This window comes from Amblyomma americanum, chromosome 7, assembly GCF_052857255.1.
Source record: "Amblyomma americanum isolate KBUSLIRL-KWMA chromosome 7, ASM5285725v1, whole genome shotgun sequence".
Classification (NCBI taxonomy): domain Eukaryota; kingdom Metazoa; phylum Arthropoda; class Arachnida; order Ixodida; family Ixodidae; genus Amblyomma; species Amblyomma americanum.
The window spans coordinates 40,352,989-40,376,320 of record NC_135503.1 but is presented as its reverse complement, the minus strand read 5'-3'; the positions used below and the strand labels follow the sequence as shown (position 1 = coordinate 40,376,320).

Here is a 23,332-nt window from a genome sequence, read left to right as displayed (position 1 = left end):
GTATATTGAAAATTCCAGGATCTGTCTTATAGCGGATTCCTCACCCTCTCTCCACCACTTTAATCCTAAGCACTCTCAAAATTTGGCCTCTCAAAAATTTTGAAAGAACTCACAGTGATCAGGCATTTTATTGTAAAGACAATGCTAGAAGACTGCCACAGCCTTCACTCCCTGAAAAAAGTGGTAGGGCTTTATGATAGCATAATCTAGTAGACGTGCGAACTGACTGCGAGACTGATTGCGCTCGGACATGTGTACTGTCGCGTAGTGTTACATAAGCGTCGAGGGATCCTCAAAAGCGTGGAAGCAGCTGTCGCGCTCTAATGCGTTCATTCAATACCACATCTGAGTGATAAATAGCACGCGAATTTCTAATCAGACGGTGCAATGCGCTGTCGATTACCGCGCGTTTTTTTACCAACTACGGAGTAAGTATGATCGCAGACAACCCTTGTGATTGACATTACGGTGGTCGTTGAGATCTTTAACGTTCATGAATTGCTTCCTGTACGTTGTAAGGTGAGAAAAATCAAAGTGCGTTCAGCCCGACTATAGTATCCCGCCTATCGACTATAGCTGTTGTCAGGATATGCGGGCATAATCTTCACGAACAGACACCAGCTGGTTGACCCTAATTGTCGTAGAAAACACTGTCACCCATGCCGGCGCCTCACGTACTACGTGCATGATGACCCGCGCTAGGAAACGTATTCTTTAATGAGTCAAATCAGAGTACATGCTGCAACGTGTGTGGTACTTCTCAGATGGTTTGCAGCACATGTAAAAGCATATTTACCCTACCACTGCGCAGAAAACATGGAAGACCACAGGCTCGCGTAGTTATTCAAACGTTGACGACGTGCATAAATGTTAGTGTGCATGCATGAGACCATACTAAGAATAAAGAAAACAAACACGTTGCAATTTCATAACACCCGCAGCCTGCACAAAGTTGCAGTTTCTACGGCTGAAGTGAGAAGGAAACCGAATTTACGGGCCAATGAGCAAGCAGACGCAGCGGAAATGACACTGAGAGCTTGCGGGTTGTACGCGGCTTTTTGTGTATTTTGCGCTGTTTTAATTACGAGACCCTTCGCGCACTCCTGTGGAAATTTGGCTATTTCGACGACTTGCATGCACTGGATAGGTTGCTTTCCCTGCAACCTTCTGGAAATCTCATGTATTTTGGCGCGATGTTGCCACAATTGTTGGGCCACAGCGCTGAGGGTAGCCATGTTTTATAGTTTTGTTTTTGAGCAGCACTTGTCTGTGCACTTGTCTCGTCCTTTGTCCCCTGCGCTGCTGAAAAACAATGCCACACGGACTTGCCCAAGCTTCTACAGTATCCGCATGTATTCTAGATTCTAAAAACTGATATGGATATTACTTACGGTGAGCTACACGCCTCTCAATATTTATGAAGCCTATCAGTAATAGTTAATAAGTGAAAAGTAAATAATTATGATAATGATTAGTTAACGGCCCTGCTATTTAGTACGTCATAGCTGTATTCTGACGTAATACACCGCTGACAATGCTGTGCCGAAAATGAGCGCTCTTCTAACTCAAAAAACCTCTTTAATAGCTATGACGGTGAAACACCCCGTAATCACGCTCGTGGAATTGCGGCTTATATGTGCTTACTTACTGGACTATATCTACTAGAGATACCGTGCACAGGGCGGCTACTAATGCCTGCCACTGTGGTTTGCGGTTCTTCACTCAATTATACCTTCAGGCTCCATACATTGCCATTTTCTTTTAACCTGCAGATTTACTTCGTTTCAGTTCGTTGTAAAGATGGGCGTGACTGATAACGTTCTTTTCGCTTGCAAGAAGTATTTGAATGCGCTATCTCTTCCGAGCTATGTACTACAGGAAGAGGGGTGCAGGGTGGGTCAAAAGTTCACAGGCCACAAGATCTGCTTTAGAGCAGTGCATTCTGGCTCTTAAGACGCCTAAGATGCTACCAATGATCCTTCTCCTGTCTAGTACAGAGATTCAGCTGACGAGGCGCCAAATTTCCCACTGCATGACTGTAGAGCAGGGCAAGGTACTTTGGCGCACCCTGTAGATTCATACGGGCGCGGGAGATGCGCGGTCGTAGCGGTTAAGAGCGCCCGCAGCAACAGAATGCGGACAGAGAGAGAGAGAGCTCATGTGCTTTCTTTTCGACCATCAATAGATTGTTAATTACAGCGTGTTTTTATTTCGTTTCTCTCTCCACTATTGTCGCAACACAGCGCGTGCATGCTGTCGTCGCTGGCGGCACCTCCCAAAGAGAAGCCGCGAGATCTACTGGCGTCCACGACGGGACTGCTGATCGCTGCCCGTGTCGCAGCGACGGCGGCGTCCTCTGTCGCAAAAGCAGCAGCGGCGACGGAGCCGACCAGCGACTGGTTCAAGCTCCGACCATTGTGGAGCTTGTTCCGCATGTCCAAGGCGCAGTTCTTTTGCGCCCGCTACGCCTACTTCCGCTGTAGCGACGCCAAGGCCGCCAAAGACGGCGTCAACCAGCCGGTCAGGCACAGCGGACTTAGCGGCTGCTTTCGGTTGCTCGATGGACCCGGACGTGCTTAAGAGCGCATCATGCATGAACGACGCTCCCTGATTTTTTTCTTGCTTTATATTTTTTCGTGCATGCTTTTTACACGCGGACCTGTGCAGCAAGATGGCTTCAGGAACCGGTCGGATTTCTTTTATCCAATTACCGCTCACCTCTATCTGTTATTTTCAACGCATTCTGTATAACCAAGGGTGTACGATGTGATTATACTGAACTCAAATATTTGCTCAAGCAGCTTCTTTGTCGCTAAGTGTACATTCTCAAATCACACACAGATTTTTGGAATGACTATATGGATTGTGTTCGGCGGTTGCGTCAAGTGCTCGACATACGCTCCGTTTGTGCGACTCTCTCCCAGGATTATAGCTTCCCCTTGCTGCTTGTGCCGCATATGGCGCACCAGTCGTACTGTTGGATTGTTGCTTAACCTACATTCAGCTATATGTATATTTTTTGAAAGCCCGTGGCAGTGAACCAGAGGTTCAATAATAGTACATTTTTTTTCCTTGTGCAAAAAGACAGGTTTTCGCGCTTCTTCATCGTTCTGTCGCAAACGTGCGCTTCATATGTGTCCAAGAAAAATACTGAAGACACTAATGATAAGCGGCTGGGAGTTACACCACCTGAAGAGATTTTCACCACAGAGTATGCTCGGGTTGAGGTGCAGTCTAGAAGCGTCATTTACTTCGCTTGTTCACTCGTGATTAATCAACAGCACTTTGCTTATTTTTTTTTAATATGTTCGTGCGTGTCAACCGTGGCGTGAGCAATATGTATTTCATTTTCAGTGTATGGGAAAGCTAATCGTTGAAAGGGAAGTATTATGGGCCTGAGGCTTCCAGGAATAGCATTCTTCCTTTACATGCGGATTAAAACGGAATGATGAAGTGTATATGTTTCACTCCTGGCCCAACGTGCCTTAGTAAGCTACAAGCTAGGTGCCCTTTTAAACAGTACCAGTTGTCCCAGCAAAGTAATGCGACACTGCTCTGCGCTTTTGTACGACTCTAGAAGCACTTAATCATGAATCAACATCACAAAGAAATCTGAATTGCTTTTCTTTCTATTATTGCCGCTAAGCTTCGTTCCTTATTTCAGTTTGTGTCATTTTTTGTAGTGATACATTGCGGTAGCATTTCGAGCCTTCACCGTGGCTGTAGCGACGGCGCCACCACCATGTGGTCGCGTGGTTAGCCACGTGACCAGCCACGTGGTGCGGAGCAGCTGGTGCTGCCGGTGGCGAAGCCGAGCTGCAACAGCTGTGCGCATGCGCCGCGTCAAATGAAGATGAAGGAACGCCCAGCGAAACGGAGCGTCGAAAGGCTGACTTTGCATTTCAACTGAACAAGTTACACTCGGCAAGCTCTAGCTATCGCGTCACTCCAGGATTAACGAGAGCTAAACCACCGCCATTTCTTTTTTGCTGCTTTCCACTGTAGTTTGCTATTTCTGCACAATCCTTCCTAGCACTGCAGGAAACCCACTCAGGTGTATATAATCTTCAGTGTATATCCCGTTTGAATTTGCAACTCAGCCATCCTAGTCCTCCACTGTGGGCTTGTGCCAGTTCATCAGAGACCAACAACCACACAATCTAAAGCTCTCCAACTTTTAGCTTGCGTATCTTCTAGCGTCGCGAGCAGAATAGCAGTGGGGGTTGTACCACTTAAGCAGAACAACCAAGCAGAAGGCGCACCAATAGTTAAGCGCTCTATGCGTATGCATGCGTAATCTCGTCTGTTTCGCTACTGCGGTCCTAATGGGACTCTGAACGACCGTCTGGTTGACGCTCCCGTATTAATAAGGAGCTTTAGAATAGGATGACAGATTGGGTTATGGAAATAGGGGAATAGCGGGGTTATTATTGTTCTGCGCATGCACACTGGTATTCCGCCGTTCCGGTACACCTCTAACCGATATGTCCCCCTATTCTAACGCTCCCTATTACTAAAAATAGGAGTCTGCAGAGTATTTGGAAATGATAGCAGTCGCTTACACAAGTGACGTCACGGTAAAAGAAACTGTCGTCAGCGCACAACCTCACCCTTCTGGGAACTAATTTAAATATATCATTCATAAATATGAAGAAAAGAAGAAGACCCACAAATGATCCCCGGGGGACGCCCGATAGAGCTCGAATATTTTATGAATATATCCTTTCAAGAATAAGACTTCGCTTTCTACCTACAAGGTGAGCTTTGTGCCATTTCACATGGGCAGGTGGGATTTTAGAGGAGACAACTTTAGAAACAATAAACTGTTTGCGACCGAGTCTAAAGCTCTTGAGAATCTAAAATTATACATTCAAACTTGCCATTGTTAGTTGCGAGGGCAAGTTTTTGACCTAATTATGTGAATTGCGTATTGAAAGTTAATCGCTTTCTGAAGCCATGTTGCGTATGGCAATAGAAGTTGTTTTATAGGAGGTGGGTGATCAAATTCACGCAACAAATATGTTCCAACCACTTGCATATGACACTTGTAAGGTAGATAGGTTTTAGGTAATAGCTTTCGTTCAGGGCCACTTTTATATGCAGGGACTATGTTGGTACTTTCCCAAACAAGTAAAACACTGATATCAGTTGATTTGTGGAAGAGTGATACTAAAAAAGATGCCACCAAGACTGCTCAGTTCTTTTTGATGAAATTTTGATTATGATCTCAGCCGGGTGTCGAGTCCACATTGAGTTTCTAGTATTGTAACGCTCATCTGTGTCTTGAAAAATCTGTCACCCGTTTGCGCAAATTCATTTACAGTTTGCAAGTCTTTATCAGAGCAAGCTGCAAAGCTTAAAATAATAATTAAAATATTCAAATATTCTATTCTTCGGTCAAGATATGAGCTGTAGATCCGAGCAGGGGATAAGGTTTAACGCCCGACCCTTATCCAGTGAGGCTAGTCTGACGTTGCTGTTCGAGAAAATAGCGGGTAATAAATGGAATGTCATGTGGCTTAGTGAAGCTTAATGACTGACCAGCCTCACCCTGGAGGGTTACCGAGCGCCCATCCAACTGGTGCGCTCCCCAGCGAAAGCCACTGGGATCCAGGACTGAGGACTCCGACCACCAGCTCAGTCAGCACCAATAAAGGTTTTTCCTCCTCCTTCTCAGCTGATATGATTCACTTGTACTCACCGATGGACTCGTATCATCGTGTCATCCATCAATGAGGAGCATGATCGAAATATTCTAATACGTGGTCGTGGATTATTCCAACACCCCATAGGTTAGCATACGCTGCAGGTGCAGTTTCTTGTTCAAGGAATTACGCGTTCAAAACGGTGAACTGCAGCAATATATCCTCATTTAAATGTTCACTTTTTAGCAACACGTAAATATCGTGCCGAACTCATACGGTGCCTTATTCAGTAACCGTTTGAAAAACATTGCACCCTATTTATAGCGTAATTATGTGCGCACTGTGGGAAAGCTGGATTTCGCGGTCCTACTTGTGCTTTACTAACGCACTAACCAGTGCGAACCACGTGTCACAGGATTTTTCTACACCAATTTATTCCTCGGAGCGGCAAAAATGACCGGTAATTGCTTTCAGCACAAAGGTAAAAAAAAAGACCATCTGTTCGTCGAAAGTGGATGCAAGTATAAAATACACTGCAGGAAATCTGCGCCGTCATCTAGGAAACTCATAGTTATTGATAGCCGCACACGATCATGTCTTGGGGAGCGTCCCTCATCAGCTACACTTCTTTCCTTTGCCTTTTCCTTTAGCTTTTCTTTTCTCCACAGGCCGAAGAAAAGGCTATGGTGCCAGCCCGTGGTACACAGAACTCTGGGCCATTCGCTGCGACTGGGCGCCGCCGTCACCGTCATAGCCTCTGCCGACCACCACGTCTAAAAAATATACTTTGATCTCCTTACTGGAGTATGTGTGGTTTAGTAACATGGATGATCTTCTATATATGCCAGTTTACCAATATACCTCAAGAGAAAAGTGTGCAACAGCTGTATCTTACCGGTACTCACCTGCGGGGCAGAAACGTGGAAGCTAACGAAAAAGGTTGAGCTCAAGTTAAGGACAACGCAGCCGGCAATGGAAAGAAACATGATAGGTGTAACGTTAGGAGACAGGAAGCAAGCAGAGTGGGTGAGGGAACAAATGGGGCTTAATGACATCCTAATCGAAGAAGAGAAAGAAATGGGCTTGGGCAGGGCATGTAATGCAAAGGCAAGGTAGCCTCTGGTGCTTAAGGGGAACGGAGTGGAATCCAAGAGAAAGCTAGTGTAACAAGGGGTGGCAGAAAGTTAGGAGGGCGGATGAGAGTAAGAAGTTAGCGGGCATACAGTGGGCGCAGCTGACAAAGAACATGGGTAATTGGAGGTACATGGGAGAGGCCTTTGCCTTGCAGTCGGCCTCGTCAGGCTGATGATGTTTATTTATTTATTTCATTTCAGTTACCCTCTTCGCCCAGAGGGCATCATAAAGGGGAGTGATACAGTACAAAAGAAAAAAAGAAGAAAGAAACAGACAAATTGGAATCCAGGAGTGAACTGGGGATTAATCAAGTCTTAAAAGCACACGGTTACGCGGGGTAACAAAAACTAGTAACATCGCATGGGAAACATAGCTAATAAGTGGCAACACTCGTAAATGTTTGTCGTTAAAAACGAAGAGTAGAATACAGCATGAAACCACATGAAACACACAACAATATAACTGAAAAGTGTGAAACTAAAGGAGTTAGAATAAACAAACTTCTATGCGTTATAATGCACGCATGGGCTTTTCCTGAACACTTCAATATTGTTATTAAGCACCAGCGCGGCAGGCAGACGATTCCACTCTGTTGCTGTTTTAGGAATGAATGAATATTGATAGGATGTAGTGCGCAAGTGGGGGATGCCTACTTTGCACGGATTATCGACGCGCGACGATACGTATGTGGGTGACGTGATCAGTTCATTTTTTAGAATTGGATTGGTGTGGTAAATTTTAAACAAAAGGCACAAACGAGAACCTTTTCTGCGCATCGACAAGGGCGCTAGTGATAAAGTTTCTTTTGTGAGTGTGGCGCTTGATAGACGACCATAGTCACCAAGAATAAAACGGGTGGATCGATTTCGGACTGCTTCAAGGGCATTGGTTAATTAGTCGGTATGTGGGTCCCATACCGATCAGGCGTATTCGAGTTTAGACCAAACAAGTGTTTTATAAAGGGTTAGTTTCACAGATGACGGTGCGATAGAAAAGTTACGTTTAATATAGCCTAGCATGCTGTTAGCGTTTGTGTTTGTAGAAATAATGTGTTCATTCCAGATCAGGTTCGATGTTAGAATAACGCCGAGGTACTTATAAGATCTTACTGATGTTAGTGGATCATGATTAAGGCAGTAACAGGGAGGGCATGTAATTCTGCGGCATGAAAAACGGATTAGTTTGCATTTTGTCGTGTTAAGTGTCATATTCCATGTCAAGCACCAATCGGAAACAACATTAGGATCACCTTGAAGTACAGCTATATCGTTAGTAGTCCTTACTGCCCGCTAGACGACACAATAATCAGCAAAATATCTGACTGAAGATTTAAGATTGTTTCGTAGATCGTTAATGTAGATTAGAAATAAATGAGGACCGAGCACGGACCCCGGAGCACGGAGCACGGATGATGACGACTTGCCTTGCTGATAGGTGGCGCCACGGAGCATGTGTACAAAGGTTCGCGTGCATTAAGTAATGACGGCAACTCGCGCGTTGCTGTTGCCTAGCTTATGAAGTGCCACCAGCACTGCACTTGCGCCTCTCTGGCTGCAGAATGAAGCCTAGGCTCCTTCGCGCCGCGCGATAACTTCGACTAACACGGGACCACGAAGACGCTGCTGTTGACGCATGCACTGCTGCGGTGACAGCGCAGCACGTTGCACCTGGCTTACTGAAAGCTTCGCCAAAGTTCGTTTAGGTTTATGGTCCATGGTTCATGGGGGTTTAACGTCCCAAAGCGACTCTGGCTATGGGAGATTCCGTAGTGAAGGGCTCCGGAAATTTTGACCACCGCGGGTTCTTTAACGTGCCCTGACAACGCACAGTACACAGACCTCTAGAATTTTGCCTTTATCCTTCAACCGACGCAGCAGGGATCGAGCCCGCATCTTTCGGGTCAGCAGCCGAGCGCCATAACCACTCGGCCACCGCGGCGGCTAAATTTCGCTTATGTTCGCTTCCGTGTACTTGTCCGTTCGGCCGCTAATGTGACCCGCGGTACGCCGACAACGGTAGCTAGCATAACATGCTTGAAAGGCTTGTGAAGCAGGCTGTATCCTGTCCCAGCTGATATTCTCAAAGTAGCTGATAAAAATCGTTTCGTCCGTAATAATGTTATTGTAGAGCTGGACGGCGGGCTTGCCAATCGGTTTATTTCTTAAAAAAAAAAAAGCTCTCTGAGCACCGCAACTCAACTGCAATTTGTTGTGATGCTGTTAACTGTGTACGGGGTTTGTTCTAAAATTCCTGTGTCCTGCAGGATATGTATCAAGGAACCTACTAAACTAACGCTCTATCAAGTTTTTTCAAGATTATTTCTGAGCATTTTGTTTTTGTTGTTGATAGGATTTTCCTGCATCACTGTGTATTTTTTTTTTCGGTTGTATTACGAGCATGATATTTCTAAGTTCAGTTTGCGAGTCTGATGCTAACCGTGAAGAGAGAGAGGGTTTATCGACTTGAAAGTCAGAGACATTGGCGTGAAAAATAAATATCTGGCCTGCTACTCTACACTGGGGAACGGGAAGAGGAGAAATAAGAGGGTTACGATGAGGGATTATGATGATGGGAGGAGGCAGATGAAAAAATGCATAAAAAATGCACACTTTCTCACATCACAAACGTGAGGCAAGGTCCGTGTCGCTTAAAAAGCGTGGGAGTTTTCGCTGAGTGAGGTTACTTCTTCTGGTATAAAAAGCCGCTTTTGGTTGAAACCTTCGTGAAATACTCAAAATTGCTAGATCTAAAAATTTAATTATCTGAGAAGTTTTAGGCATATTTTGGTATATCGTAACCAAATCTGACTTTCTAAGCAATGATGTGGGTGGTCCATTGCACCATTGACAAACACAGACTAGAAGAAGACGAAGCGGGCAGTGCCACCGGCAGGAGCGCTCGCGCTAGGCCTGCAGCATAAAATTACCTAATTACTCCGCTCCTCATCTATGAGTGCGTTTGTATCCGCAACGTTCCCTGACCAATCGCCCGCCGTGGAAATGGGCGATTAAGCCTGACGACAAAAACATTACCATCATTACATCAAGCTATCAACACCTGTGATGTCGTCCTGGTTTCATCGACTTGCCGTCGCGTAACAACATACATTCAAAGCTTCCAGTAAACGAGCTGTGCTTTCAGCGAAACAACAGCCGACTTTTGAGTCAGCCCTCGAGAGAACTGCAGTTTTCCTTGTCTGCATCACGGTGAGGGTTTGCTAACCTTAATGTTCATTGTGATATGCTTCCGAGGCAAAGCTCTAAAGCTACACGATAGTAAAAATACACAACAAGGATCCATGACACAGAATCTCTGATAGCGCGTGAACTGCTCAATAAAGTATTCTTCTCCGTACAGCTAGTCCTAGCTGAAACACGGGGATTGGACCAAGTATATAACTTCCTCGTCGTCTTCACGTCAGTGAATAAGGTAGTTAATAAGTAACGCGCCTTGGTATGAAGTTCTGCTTAAATCTGGTCTGTATTAAAAGAAAGCCAAGAGATAAGGACAAATCCCCACATGCTGTGTCGCGTTCGAAAAAATCAATGACACAGTTTATTCCTTCGGAAGTCCATCCCTAGCCTACGACACGTGTGATGCGGCTCACGCTGTTTGTTGCACCTTCGAGTCATAAATATACTGACCGATGTTCACTTATTTCACCTTCAAGTCATAAATGCATGAACTAAAATTTTTATTTCACCTTCGTCAGTTTGAACTGGGCGTAGCTTCTTTTTCGAAATGTCTCAAACAATGCCGACCGTATGCCACGGGTGTCACGCGTAAGCCCGCGCGTGACTTGGCAGAAGAAGAACATGGCAGCTCGAAGCGCGGCCGTTGTAGTGGTGTCTCCAGCTGCCGATGAACTCCCCGTTTCTCCTACGCCGCGACGAGTTCCACAACCAGGAGCGATTGCGATTCCCGCGGCCTTTGGCCTGATTTTCGTGGCTGCGGTCGCCTGCGCGCTCGTCTGGGTAGTTCTCAGCCTGCCTCCGAGACCTGGCAGAAAGAACACCACCGAGAATCCCTTCTGCTGTCCCGAAGAAGCTGCCCAGCTGTTCGCCGTTATTGACAAGGAACATTCACCCTGCAAGGATTTCTTCGCGCACGTCTGCAAGAACGCTATCAAAGAAGGCGTCGTGAAAGAAGACGTTACGAAGGACATCTTGGTGAGCCCCATTTCACACGCTCTATGACAACTGCGTCGCTTTCAGTAGGTGCTTATGGCGCAGATGCTAGCTCTAGTAAAGCCCTTAGAGAGGCTTTGACGATGCGTTCTTTCTTGACCAAACTGTAAGCACTTGGAGCATCTTAGCTGGTGCTGTAAAGAAAAGTAGCTGCGGTTTAACTGCTGAACCTGGTTAGAAAGCGAACGCTGTGGTGTATAGGGCAACTAGACGTGTCTTGGCCTCTGTAACGTTGAGTGCGTTCCGCACACTGTATAGGCAACGCGCCCACGCTGCCAGGTGGCGATTCAATTAATGGTTGATAGCGAGGGGTTGGTTTCCCGACAAACGCTGCCGTCTATATAATCCCGCTAGCCTGACATCGCAACGGCAATTTCCATCGCGCGACATCACGCGATTATCGCGCGACTATTCTACCGCCCTCTACTGGCGAGTCGAAAGGTCAAAGGTCAAGTGGTGCGACACCATGGTGGACAAAATGTGGTAAGGCCTATAGGCACACTTGACCTCTGGCTCACTTGAAGGTCAACCGGCAACGCACCGCGAAATGGGCTCTACCCAGCGTAGTGAAGCTTTCGCTTCGAAAGGCGCTCCTGTTGCTGACGGTGGTCTGGCGGCGGGGTTTGTTTCAAATCTCGCTAACCAGATTATTTCGGACCATTGCTTCTTCAAAGTACACCTTTCTGAAGCACTTCCTGCTATGATGACTTTGATAGGTTCAGACCACTCCCCGTCGTTCGAGGTTCATTATCTTTCTTTTTTTTCTTGTTGTTTTACATGAAATTAATCTAGTATTGAGCTTCATGGTGGCATCTAGTACTGGCTGAAGCTATATCTTCCTATATGCTGAGATACGCGTATAATTATCTTTATTAAGCACCCAATAAAATCCATGCAGCCAAACGGGCCCATCTAAGCCAACGGTGACTTGCGTAATATTAATATTAATAATAAAGTTTTGTTACCACTAAACAAAACGAAATATTGCAGGTCTGCCAGTGCCACTGGTGGCTTGAATTCTTGCGCCTGGCGGCTGCAAAATCAAACGCGGCGCACGTAGACAAAAGAAGTTAGTAAACATGAGCTAAGTGTCGATGCAGAACATTTTGCCTTCAGAATAGCAAGAAAAAAGTGGAACACACAAAGAGCAAAGTGTCTTGACAAAATGGCCGAGAGAACGATTTCGAAAGCACAACCAATCAGGCTACCGGGGTGCTAAGGTGATTGCACATCTAGGAGCACAAGCTAAACAGGCGACCAAACGTAATGCTAAAGTTAAAGGGCCCCTGAAAAGGGTGTTTAGGTTGTCTATAAAATGCTCGCACTATGTAGAGTACAGGCCAACGAGCGTTCATGTCGCGTACAAGACCTCAAAAGCGAGCCGATAATCTACAATACAATTTTTAAAACTTCTGCATCCGCGCCTAGCTGCGGCCTACGGTGCTGGTCTTTCGCCCGAATCCGCACTCGTTACGTCACGCAGCGCTCGTTACGTCAGCAGCGGACTGCTAGCATTGGTTCGCGCGCGTCGGCAATTGCCGCAGGGGGCGAGTGCGAGGGGTCGGCGGAAGAGCGCCGAAATTTCAGCGTGCAAAAAGTGACGAAAAGAGAGGGAAAGGCGCGAAGACGTGGGAATTCAAATTTTGACTACAGATTACTCAGCTTGTACAAAACGCATATAAAACTTATTGCTGGAGGATACTTGTGAAGAGGCGTCCTTTAGGATCTCAGGCACATCTCATCATCGTTGCGGCTCCCTTTGACACTCCTTTAAGCCTTTAAAAACAGAGACGCCTTAGGAGTCTTTTGTATTAATACTTGTATTGTAGGTGCCGGGGGTAAACTAGGGAAGTAATTTGGAACATAATTAGCGCGAGTTCTAGTGACATGCCTTGTAGGACACCGCAGCCTTCAAAAAATGTTTTTTTCCTTAAGTAACGTGTGGAAGCGTACGAAACTAAGAGTTACTGGACTAGGTATGTTTTAAAACAACCATATTTCTCAAACGGTTACTGAAATTCGGCATCCAAAGTGTTTTCAAGTGGTAGGCACCAGTATTAAAGCTTGCAGTAAGGGAGTAATTACTCATTGGCGTCAACCCAAGAGCAGTCATGCGGCTACAGAGGAAAGTTATAAAGCTTTCTCAGGAATTTCGTAGTTAAAGAAAAATTGGTCTTGCTCCGTGGTTCGAGCCCGGACCACTCCTAGTTATTGATCAATTCGTTCTCGCCCTACCATAATAAACTTGCAGTCCCGGTTAGCTCATTTGGTAGAGCCACTGCTCCGGTGAAGCGGTGGTCCCGGGTTTGAACCCCCTGACCATTACGAATTTTTCTATATTACGAAGTTTCTGAGAAAGCTGTATTGGTTCCCTTTGTAGCCGTACGGCTGCGCTTGGGTGGATGTCAATGAGTAATTACTCCGCTATTACAAAGCTAGTCCACCTCTAAACAATTGGCCAGCAACAAGGTAACCATGTGGGCCAGTTGGTGTATTTCAAAGCTAACTCCTTCTAATGGTGACTCGTTCTCTCGCTGGCGAAGTTATGTCTGACATTTGACCAGCATTCAAGCTTAAATCACGTTTATTTTTTTGTTTAAGAGAAATCCAATGTAGTGTTCATTCTGTTGTGCCAGTGAGCTGCACACTGCCCGTAAACTATTATTCCATATCCCACAATAAGGTAGCCTAAGGCGGGAGTTACCGCATTCCTTACCGATAAAGTCATGCATTATCTTATAATGTACAACACAGACGATGCGTCGCAAGGTTCCTTCCAAACGTAAGCAAAGTGGGCGTTCCAAGAAAGGTCGCTGTCAGGATATAAACCTTGGTACCCTAGCACAGATGAGTACTATAGAGGCTTATAAGAGCAAGACATAATACAATCCTAGCAATGCAACACAAGAGGATAATCAAACTCACTTTCTTCAAAGAATATAGAAACAGATTAATTGCGTCTTCGATACATCTCTGCCAATAACTTATTTCGAAACCAGTCTAAAGCTTTTCTGGCCGCTTAGTGAAAGAAGAAATTGCGTGGTAGAAAATATTGGAAAAGTTAACATCAGCGCATCTTTGGCGTATTGATAAAGAGAAACAAGCATCACGCTTTTTAGTCATTTCCATAAATACTGAATAATAACGGATGTATTATTAAACCCTGAAGGATTACAGTATTACCAAGAAAGTGCTATGAAGCTGCCCAACTGTAAAAAGCTGACGCCTAACTTGAAGCAAATTTACTGATAACGACGAGAAGGCACCCAGAAATATAAGCAAACAAAAAGCTTATTTAACGACAGAGCACGATTTACACTACCGAAGGCCGTGCTACTATCGAGAAATAGCACGCAATCAACATTATTGCGATTTAACAAATGGCTGAAATCTTCTAGAAGGGTTTTCAATATTACAGGAATACCACCACTTGAATTTCTGCAATCAAGCAATGCTAGCAAAACACCTCGAATGTAATCATGTTTTCTGCGCAGGCCGTTACTGAAAATCTCTTCAATTCGAGGAGATTTATTATATTTCAAATGAAAAGAAGAGACCTTAGCTGCTTCTGAGAAATTACAGATACGCTGATTCACTAATGCTATGTCGCGAAGTGCACAAATCTAATTGTAAGTAATATAGCTAATCACACGGGAGAAGTAGCTGTTAAATTTAAATGCACTAGCAATATTCTGTCCACCGGCGGATAAATTCGAAGGAAAGTAATTCTCTAAATTAGATTGGATATTAGCATCCCTCAAGTTGTAAATAAAAGAGCATGTTTTCCTACAACTGTAACTAACCGAAAATTTATTCGTTTGCAAAGCGGCTCGTGGCACTAACTGTATTCCCCAACTGCCTAAATTTTTTGCTGTAGATACTATCTACTGTAATAGCATGTCAAGAGCTGCCTTTATATCAGTGCTTTATATCCCTATCGCAGGAGAGCATCAAGGGAAACGTGGTCAGGGGCACAAATCTGCACGACTTACCTGCGGCTACCGCCCTCCACCGCTTCTACACATCATGCGTGAGAGAGATATGGAAACCAGAATTGCTTATCAAAGACTCCGCGGCTGCTCTCCTCGAAATCTCAAAATCGAAGACTACCATGAGCTCCGCTGACCTGCTTCGCTTCGCCCTAGACGTGCAGTACCGCTATAATCTTCCTTTCTTCACAACCTTTGAATACGAACCTGGAGCGTCCCTCACAATTTCCAGAAACCAGATGCGCTTGGAAGATTACAGGCATTCCTGCGTCGAAACTTGTTTTGGCGTTGCTCTCTCGGTCGTGAACGCTCACTTCGGCGCCAACTACACGCTCGATCAGATTGAAGATTGGGATCGGCGCCTCCCGGGCGATTCCGATGAGATCTTCAAAGTTGAGGTCACAACAGAAGAACTCCGCGACGTCTTCAATGGCCTCGACATTTCCCAGCTGAAAGCCATTCTTCAAGATTTCTCAATATATCTGGACGCAGGGGCACCTATATACTCAGAGCCCAAGGAGGTCACTCTCCAAGAAATTCGACTCATGTGGAACACCTCAAGCCAGCCTTTGTCCTTGTGTCACATGATAATGACTGTCGCGCTCCAAACCGTTACTTTTATACATCTGTTCACTGTGGTGACCTTTCCCTCGATGCGCGCCGCCTCCCTCTGCAAGGCTCACGGAATTGAATTCCAAGAGCTCTGGCGCCGAACGTACGTCGCGTCCTTCACAAGTGAAAGGAAGAATGTCCAGCTCAGAAACCTTTTTCAGGCCACGAGGCAGGCGTTCGCCACCTACGCACCTCTTCGCAAAATCATGAAGGACGGCAACGACACAGCAAAGTTCGATGCTATGGTCGCAAATATTTCCCTGCTGCTGCCCATCGACCTCATCCTTCGGGACGTCGCCGCTCCCAACCTGTCCACTCAAGGCTTTGTTCGGAACTACTTCCGGGCGCTGAGCTTCGAGTTCGACGTAAGGACAGTGAAGTCGCGGCGTGGAAGTGTAGTAATCATAGACGGCTTCCATTACGAAGAGAGGAGTGAGGTGGCCTTCGTGAGCGACACAACCCTGTACGTGCCAACCCCGCTGTTCGGCTTACTAAGTGGCAACAACACCGATCCTATTCTGGCTGACGCACCCGGCCTAGGCAGCCGAATGGCAGCTGCTATGTGGCAAAAAGTTATCAGCAGCGAAATGTGGTCATCGCAGACACAGCAGGCCATCTTACAGCAGAGGTGATTTGAAATCTATGTCGTAATGAATACTTCCTTTGCAGAGCAGTGGGATAACAAAGGGTAATTTCCTTTACAAAGCAAATTCAGCGTGAAAAGCGCCCAGACTTGTGCTCCTTCGACCGGTCTGAGATCGTACCTTGTCGCTTGGCAAAATTTGAGCGGTAATTGACGCGAAATCGGAAATGACAAGAAAACCGAGACATATTATGCAAGGGTGCGTTAATAGCAGTTTTTCAAAACCGTATCGAATATGAATGGTGCCCATATCAGCTGAATTATATAATAATCGAATTATGATAGGACTGCATCGAATAATAATAATCGAAAATTTGTATAAATATTCGCTACTGCTGCGAAGATTCTTACGAAAAAAATACTCGTGCGAAACAACGAAAAGCTAGTGGAAGTTGTTACTGATGGAGTTAGATCTGCAACTGTCGAAAGACGCAACAGTGGTCTCCATTATGAGCACGAGGTCTGAATATTATCTCTGTGACCGTCTTTTTATGCGCCTTGGAAGTTGGCCTTTCGCTACTGACTGATTAGGAGTGTAAACAAGTGTCATATCTGTGTTGATGATAGGGACGAGAGTTATGAGACATGGCGGCCGAAGCTGGCTTGACTACAGGGTTTGCTGAACCTGACTGAACCCTGCGTTGTCGTTGAGTCTTAGCCAAAGACCATATATTTGAGCTTAAGGAGCCCTCCACAGACACTGGCCGCATCGCGTCGCGTCAGCATTCGTTTAGTCATCGTAGCGGGTCCTCTCTGGGAGTGGGGCGTGTCTGATTCCAACTACGTGTCTGTAATTCAAAAATTATCCAAAAACTTGCGAACACATTCGATTCGCCCAGGATGATTTTAAACATGCACTATTTTATTCGTTGAGCGAATGGAATAGGAGCATATTAGGTTCGCTATTCGAAAATGTCTGATGTTCGCTCACCCCAAATATTCTTCCTAGAGCAGAATATGCTTTTTTGCGCCACTCGGGACCTATGTTCGTTTGTTTCACACTCCTTCTTAAGAAATCGAGACAAACAGCTTAACAAACACCAGTTGATCACTATATAATTTATTTAAAGAACAGGAATAGATGTAGGCAGGGTACAGAATACAAGAGGTTGAGAGGCCATTTATTAGAATGGGAATGGTGTTGTGGCTCTTTCATACCCGGCAATTCTGGACGAAAGCATTTCTAAGCGGGAAATAGTTTATGACCGCAATATTTTCATGTAAGATTTCACTATAACAATATTTCCGCAGATCACTCGACGACAGTCTTGTATTTTTTGTTTCTATTAACGTTTTTTGCTATCGTCAAATCGTTCAATGGATTCCTGTGGAAGTCTTGACTTTTCGACGCAATCGCTGGAAACACTTTAAAAGAAACATTTTGCTAGATATCAGAATAATGGACCATTACCTCTATTATTTCTATAACAGTATCTTACAATTTAACATTTTTCAAAATTTTTCCCCGAGAACGCTGGACTTGTATACGCATAACTAGCGAGCTAGCTGCGTGAAAAAGAATAACTATAGCGGCGGCCTGCTCTACTCTTAGCAGTTCCTTAGTGCGTAGATTTAATTGACGCGCCGATGCACTGACAGGCATCGCACTCTTCTCGGGCGCTTCATTGCAGCCGCTGTGTCGAGAGCTCGCTGCCGGGGTTGCGACCGTTCGAAGTGCGAGCTGTTGCCATGACTGCCATGAGCCTGCACATCGCACTGGAAGCAGTGGGGGCGTTGCCCTCCCTGTCATCCACCGGCCCAGCGGCAGCCGACTGGTACGAACGGAAGACAGCTTGGAGCCTGTACCGGATGTCCAACGCCGAGTTCTTCTACCTGCGCTACGCCTATTTCATGTGCAATGTTGAAGAGGCTGTAGGGAAAAAGGTGAACGCGGCTCTGAAGCTGAGCCCCGGTTTTGCCGCCGCCTTTGGGTGCGGTGGTCACCCAGGCTACACCAGCAGTCTGGACTGTGCGAACGTTACGGAGCTGTCGACGGTCGCATGATCCGCTACGATGACCCCTCGGTTTTCATCTCGGCAAGAAGTCCTATATGTGTTTTTCCGTTTTTATGACACTTTTTAAACATCTCAGACTTGTTTTCACACGCTTGTGACACGTAAGACTACAATGCCGTCCATTTCTCATGATCGCTCTAACTCTTACAACTTACGACGGAAGTATTTCTTCTGTAGGCTAAGGAATTGTTATTAACGTGCATTTTTCGGTAGACTGTAATCCCGGGTAGCATTCCGTAATCGTGTCACGATCACGATCGCCTCATTAGTTCTTGTTGCTGAGTCCTCCGGCGGTTTTAAGTAAGCTTGGCGGGAGCACACTTCGTGCTGCAAATATTTGCGCGTTAAAAGCGTTGAAATGCCCCACTCGCTACTTATGGTTTCGGTTGAGGTGCATTCAAGAGTCATTTACTTCGCTTTTTCACTCGTGATTATTCGACAGCACTTTGGTTATTTTTTGGTAATATATTCTTGCGCGTCAACCGCGGCGTGAGCAATATGTATTGCATTTACAGTTGTAAATGGGAAAGTTTATCGTTGAAAGCGAAGTATTTTGTGCCTAAGGCTTCATGGAATAGCATTCTTCCTTTATATACAGACTGAGATGTAATAATGAAGTGCATGTGTTTCAATCCCGCAACAACATGCTTTATTGATCTGTGCTTCTGTAGAACACAAGTAGCACTAAGTCATTGAAACTAAAGAAGCAACAATATCTAAGAGAAATCTGAATTCCTTTCCTTTGTATTATTGCCCCTAATTTTCCTTCCTTATATAAGTTCTTGTCCTTATCTTTTGCTGCTTGTCCACTTTTAGACAGCTACTTGTACGCAACCCTTCCTAGCCCTGCAGGAAACTCTCACGGCAGAGGAGCTGGGGGGGTTGTGTCACTTAAGCAGAACAGCCGAGCAGAAGACGCGACAACACGCAAGCGCTCTGTGCGTATGCATATACTCTCGTCTGTTTCGCTACTCTCTGAACGGCACTCTGAACGACCGTCTGGTTGTTGCTACTGTACGTGATGACAGGGAGTTTTAGGGGCGCCCTTTCGGTTACGGTGACAGGGGAATAGAGTGGTGCCAACGTCCGTCTTGGGTTTTTGTTTTGCGCTTGCGTAGTGGTGCCCCCTATTCCCCCATCCCTCTAACCGGTAGGGTCCCCCTATTCTAAAGGTCGCTATTACTAACAATAGGAGCGGCACAGTCGGTAACATTTCTGGAGGCTGCTGCCACATTTTGAGTATTCTAGCGACCCTGCCATGGACGGAAAGAAAAACGAGAGATCTGCACGTAACAGTTTAGAAGCCTTGTCAAGAAAAAGCCGAAAGTCCTCGTGGGTTCCGGCCAATGAGGAGGTTGCTTGTTCGTTGTTCTTTGTTCATTTAACTCTCCGGGCTTAAACCTGAGTTGTCTTCGAGTGTATTCTTACTAAAATAAAGTCCAGGCCTCGATCCTCGCACCACACTCGCAAATCTTACAAAATGTATACTAAAGAAACCTGTTTATTTCATGTCCATCTTTCGACTTCTATGCGCTTCATTGAATCTTGCTGCCATCTTACGGAAGGTACCCTGAATCGGTAGTGCCAGTGTTTATTTCGTCGAAGTAAAATGTGTATTCTTTTTTGTGTGTGTAACCAGCGGAGGAAATGCGAATGTAAGTGCCCGAACATTCCTGCGGAAACAGCACATGGCTGCACAAAACGCAGTACTGAAACCGCTTTTGGCAGGCAGGCAGTAGGCAGAGTAATAAAGAGAATCTATAAAATGTCCGTATAGCAGCGACTTCAAGTATGCATAGCGACGCACCAGCGACTGTTTTTGCTCAGACGCCAATAGCAATGTGGCCTTCATGAACACGCCTCCCGTGGAAAAAAAAAACTTCCGACTTGCTGTCTCGCGGACCGCGTCTGTCTGCGTTTTCGTTCGCAGCATCGCGATACCCAGAGACGTGAATACAACCAAGCGAAGACTTGCACTCAAGCTGGTTCGATAAAACCAAAATGCCAAGTTTGAGAGAGTCGCGGGCTGTCGTACGCAGACAAATGGTACATTGAAACTGGGAGAAGTAATTCGAGTCTCTCAAAAAGGCTGCTTGTGCCCTGGCGCGCGTCGCCTGCGTTCATATTTCAGAAGTCATCGTCGTCGGCTTCTTTCGGATGCTCGCATATATGGTCGGAGGGAAGGGGGGGGGGGGGGGTGGAAGCGAGATAGCACGAAACTGTAAACAGCGCCAGCGACGTCGGCGAGAGTTAGTGAAGGCTAGAAAGTCCTGCCAGTATATCTTAGAACCCCCTCTCTCCCCTCCTTATTGTTTTCGTGCAACTAAAATTGACCGGCCGAATAAGAAAAACGAGTGTTATTGTTTATGTTACTTTCAGCGCTCCCCTTTATTTCTATGGCGTTTGTTTTCTTTTGTTCGTTTCTGTTTTGCGCGTTCCAACTTTGAGCTCCTTCCTGTTAAGGTTTTATTTTTTTCCTACCTCTTTTTTCGCTGAACACCTTGTTTACGCAATTCAAAAAATGTTTCTCGCATACGTCGGTTGAAGAAACATTGCCCGCTCCTGGAAAGTGTATCTGTGCACAGTTTCATTGTGTTTCATTGTGCTTTCGCTATAGATGTCTTTTGTTGCAATCTCTCCTTGTCGGCTCCTTTCTGCATCCGGTTTCGTTTTGCTGATTCGTATTGACGCGCACAGCCGGGTGCTTGAAGACCCGGCTCGTGTACTTTTGGTTGGCGTTCTCGTTTCAAGCCTTTCTTCAAGGGCTCGGGGAGTGAGGCCGGATAAAAGTAGAGGAGCAAATTTCTTCTTTCCAGTTCACGTCAACAAACAGGTCGGTGGAGGCTCGCGTTGTTCTTGCCGCACGGTGACAATCGTCGTAGCTCGTCTAGCAGACGAGGTAGCGAGTGAGCTATAGCTTTTCGGGCTTGCAGAAGCCGATCACGTCGCTATAGGTTCAACAGGTGTGCAGTGGAGTCCTTGTTATAATAACGATAGCTAAAATTATGCTTGTGGAAACGTGCACGAAAAAACAGTATCCTGAACAGTGTAACAAAAATGAACCCTTAAAAAATGGTCCCTAGAGAGTCTATAGACTTCTTATAGGCTCTATTGACTTCCAATAGGTACTTCTTTCTGTCTATTCATAGTTTATAGACTGTCTATAGACAAAAGTCTGTTAAAGTGTATGGCCATAAATCTATAGATTATATATAGACTGTCTATAGGATTTTTAATGACCTATAGACTGTTCTCTATGGTTAGTCTATAGGGAGTCTATAGAGTCAGAAGTCTAGGGACAGTCTATAGACTGTCTAAAGGAATTTTTGCAAGGCCCAATCGCTGCCGCGCCTTGCTTTTAAATTGGTAGTTGCTTTGAGTGAAATCAAGTAGATAATATTCTCATGACAATCTGAAGCACTTTAGTCAGTCCAGATATCTCTATACACATTTATGTTTTCTGTTGCGCGCTTTTTGCAAATATCATGCGGCTTCATTCAATGCAAAGATAAGCATGAGATTTCTTGGTTTTTTTGGGGCGACCTGCACCGCGAACAGAAACCTTCAGCCCTCTATGCGTATTGCGAAGCCCCAGGGTAATCGGGAAAGAAGTAACAGCGCTTTTTGAATACAGGACAGTGAACGAGACAGTCACATGCGCTGACTAGCAACCAAAATAATTTATTGTTAAAATTGAAGCAGCATATAACGGACACCTGGCGAGCAAGATAACACGAACAATAACAATAAAAAAGAAAACAGAACGGAAAAAAAGGTGAACAACGCGCCGAGCTCTCAGGAAGAATTATTCATGGTCACTGATTAGGATAAGCACGTTCCTGTAGAAACAAGACTGTTGGCAGGCTAATGATGCATGCGTCGTTTGCGTTTTGTATATTGTAGGCCTCGGAACTGAGCCTCGAGGCCTCACTTTTCGATATTGACCTGTATTACCTGTAGATATTGACGGTACGGTTAAAGAACGTTTGACACTGGCCGCACTATGCACAATGCATGGAAAGGGGATTTCTTTGCGACTTGTTCTCGATATCTTTGGCGTGCTCACGTAGGCGGTCGTTGATGCAGCGTCCAGTCTCACCGATGTAGGAACGGCCACATGACTTTGTAATCTAGTACAATGCACCAATGCAGCACTCAAGAAACTGGTTCTGGTGCTTCTGACAGCCTCATTTCTTTTTTCTTTCTTCGTTCACTTTTTTGCACTTGCCTCCTAGTTTATTCCGGGCCGAAAAGAAGACCCTCGGGCCCTCTTTGCTCGTTATCGCTTTGATGTTGTGCGAAACTTTGTGCACCTGCAGGATACAGCCTGTTTTCCTCGTGACCATCCCGTCAGCATTGGTGCGCTTGTTCCTTCTGATTCTGTACTCAGCGAGCAAAGTTTCCTCAACGCTTGACACGATATGCATGGGGTGCCCTTGTAATGGTGAGCCTATCCACCTGTGCGTAGAAACTGGTTTTTGTTTGATGTACGCATGATCTGTGCAATGCGACTTTGAAGCAAGTTTTGGCGATGCACCAACCAGCCCGTGTTATCCTTCTCCCACAGTAACAAACTACTCATCGATCCGGAGGCGACTATTAGAGGTCCCAATGCAAAATCTCAATTTGCGTCTGTCTTCTGCGGTTGTTCTGTCCCTTGGCGCTTCTATGCTTGGCCATACCAACGGGAATGTTTGCTCTGCCGTTCAAAATTATCTCCTACAATCGAAACGTCTACCTTCATAGGCTTTTGTACTGCCCATATTATCTTAAGCTATCGTATTTGCGTAACTACTTTTTTCAATTCCTACTCTCTCTCTCTCTCTCAATCTCTCTTTTTTAACTGATTCCCTTACCTAATTTTCAGTTAGGCCGCCCAAACCTCCTGCAATCTCCTCTGCTACGGAAACAGAGTTACACAATTTTTGTTAGGTCATCCCACGCTTGCCATATGCAATCTGCAATTTAAATACTCACCGCCTCGTAATGGCCAATCCCCCTCGTGAGTATGTGCCAATTTGTGAGGGGAACAACAACAACATCATATTTATGTGAGAAATAGCTTAGTCTTAGCGCACACAGCGGTGTATACGTTCCAGTGCATGCG

General features: G+C 45.6%; 2 protein-coding genes across 3 annotated transcripts in view; both read left to right on the top strand.

Annotated features, from left to right (window-relative positions):
* LOC144098949 (glutamate receptor ionotropic, kainate 2-like) overlaps positions 1 to 23,332 on the top strand; it is a 325,255-nt gene that overhangs the window by 187,693 nt on the left and 114,230 nt on the right. The gene's annotated exons all lie outside the window — the stretch shown is intronic.
* LOC144098951 (uncharacterized) lies at positions 14,925 to 18,219 on the top strand. The gene is made up of 2 exons (XM_077631939.1): positions 14,925 to 16,195; positions 17,842 to 18,219. The coding sequence occupies exons 1-2, from the start codon at positions 15,078 to 15,080 to the stop codon at positions 18,212 to 18,214; spliced, it is 1,491 nt and encodes a 496-aa protein (XP_077488065.1). The 5' UTR covers positions 14,925 to 15,077; the 3' UTR covers positions 18,215 to 18,219.

What these genes read in the sequence shown, in the direction of transcription:
- LOC144098951 (XM_077631939.1), top strand. Translation starts at nt 15,078, where the DNA reads ATGAGCTCCGCTGACCTGCTTCGCTTCGCCCTAGACGTGCAGTACCGC. An exon ending in CAGGCCATCTTACAGCAGAG is followed by an intron (nt 16,196 to 17,841) that starts GTGATTTGAAAT and finishes GCTTCATTGCAG; the next exon opens with CCGCTGTGTCGAGAGCTCGC.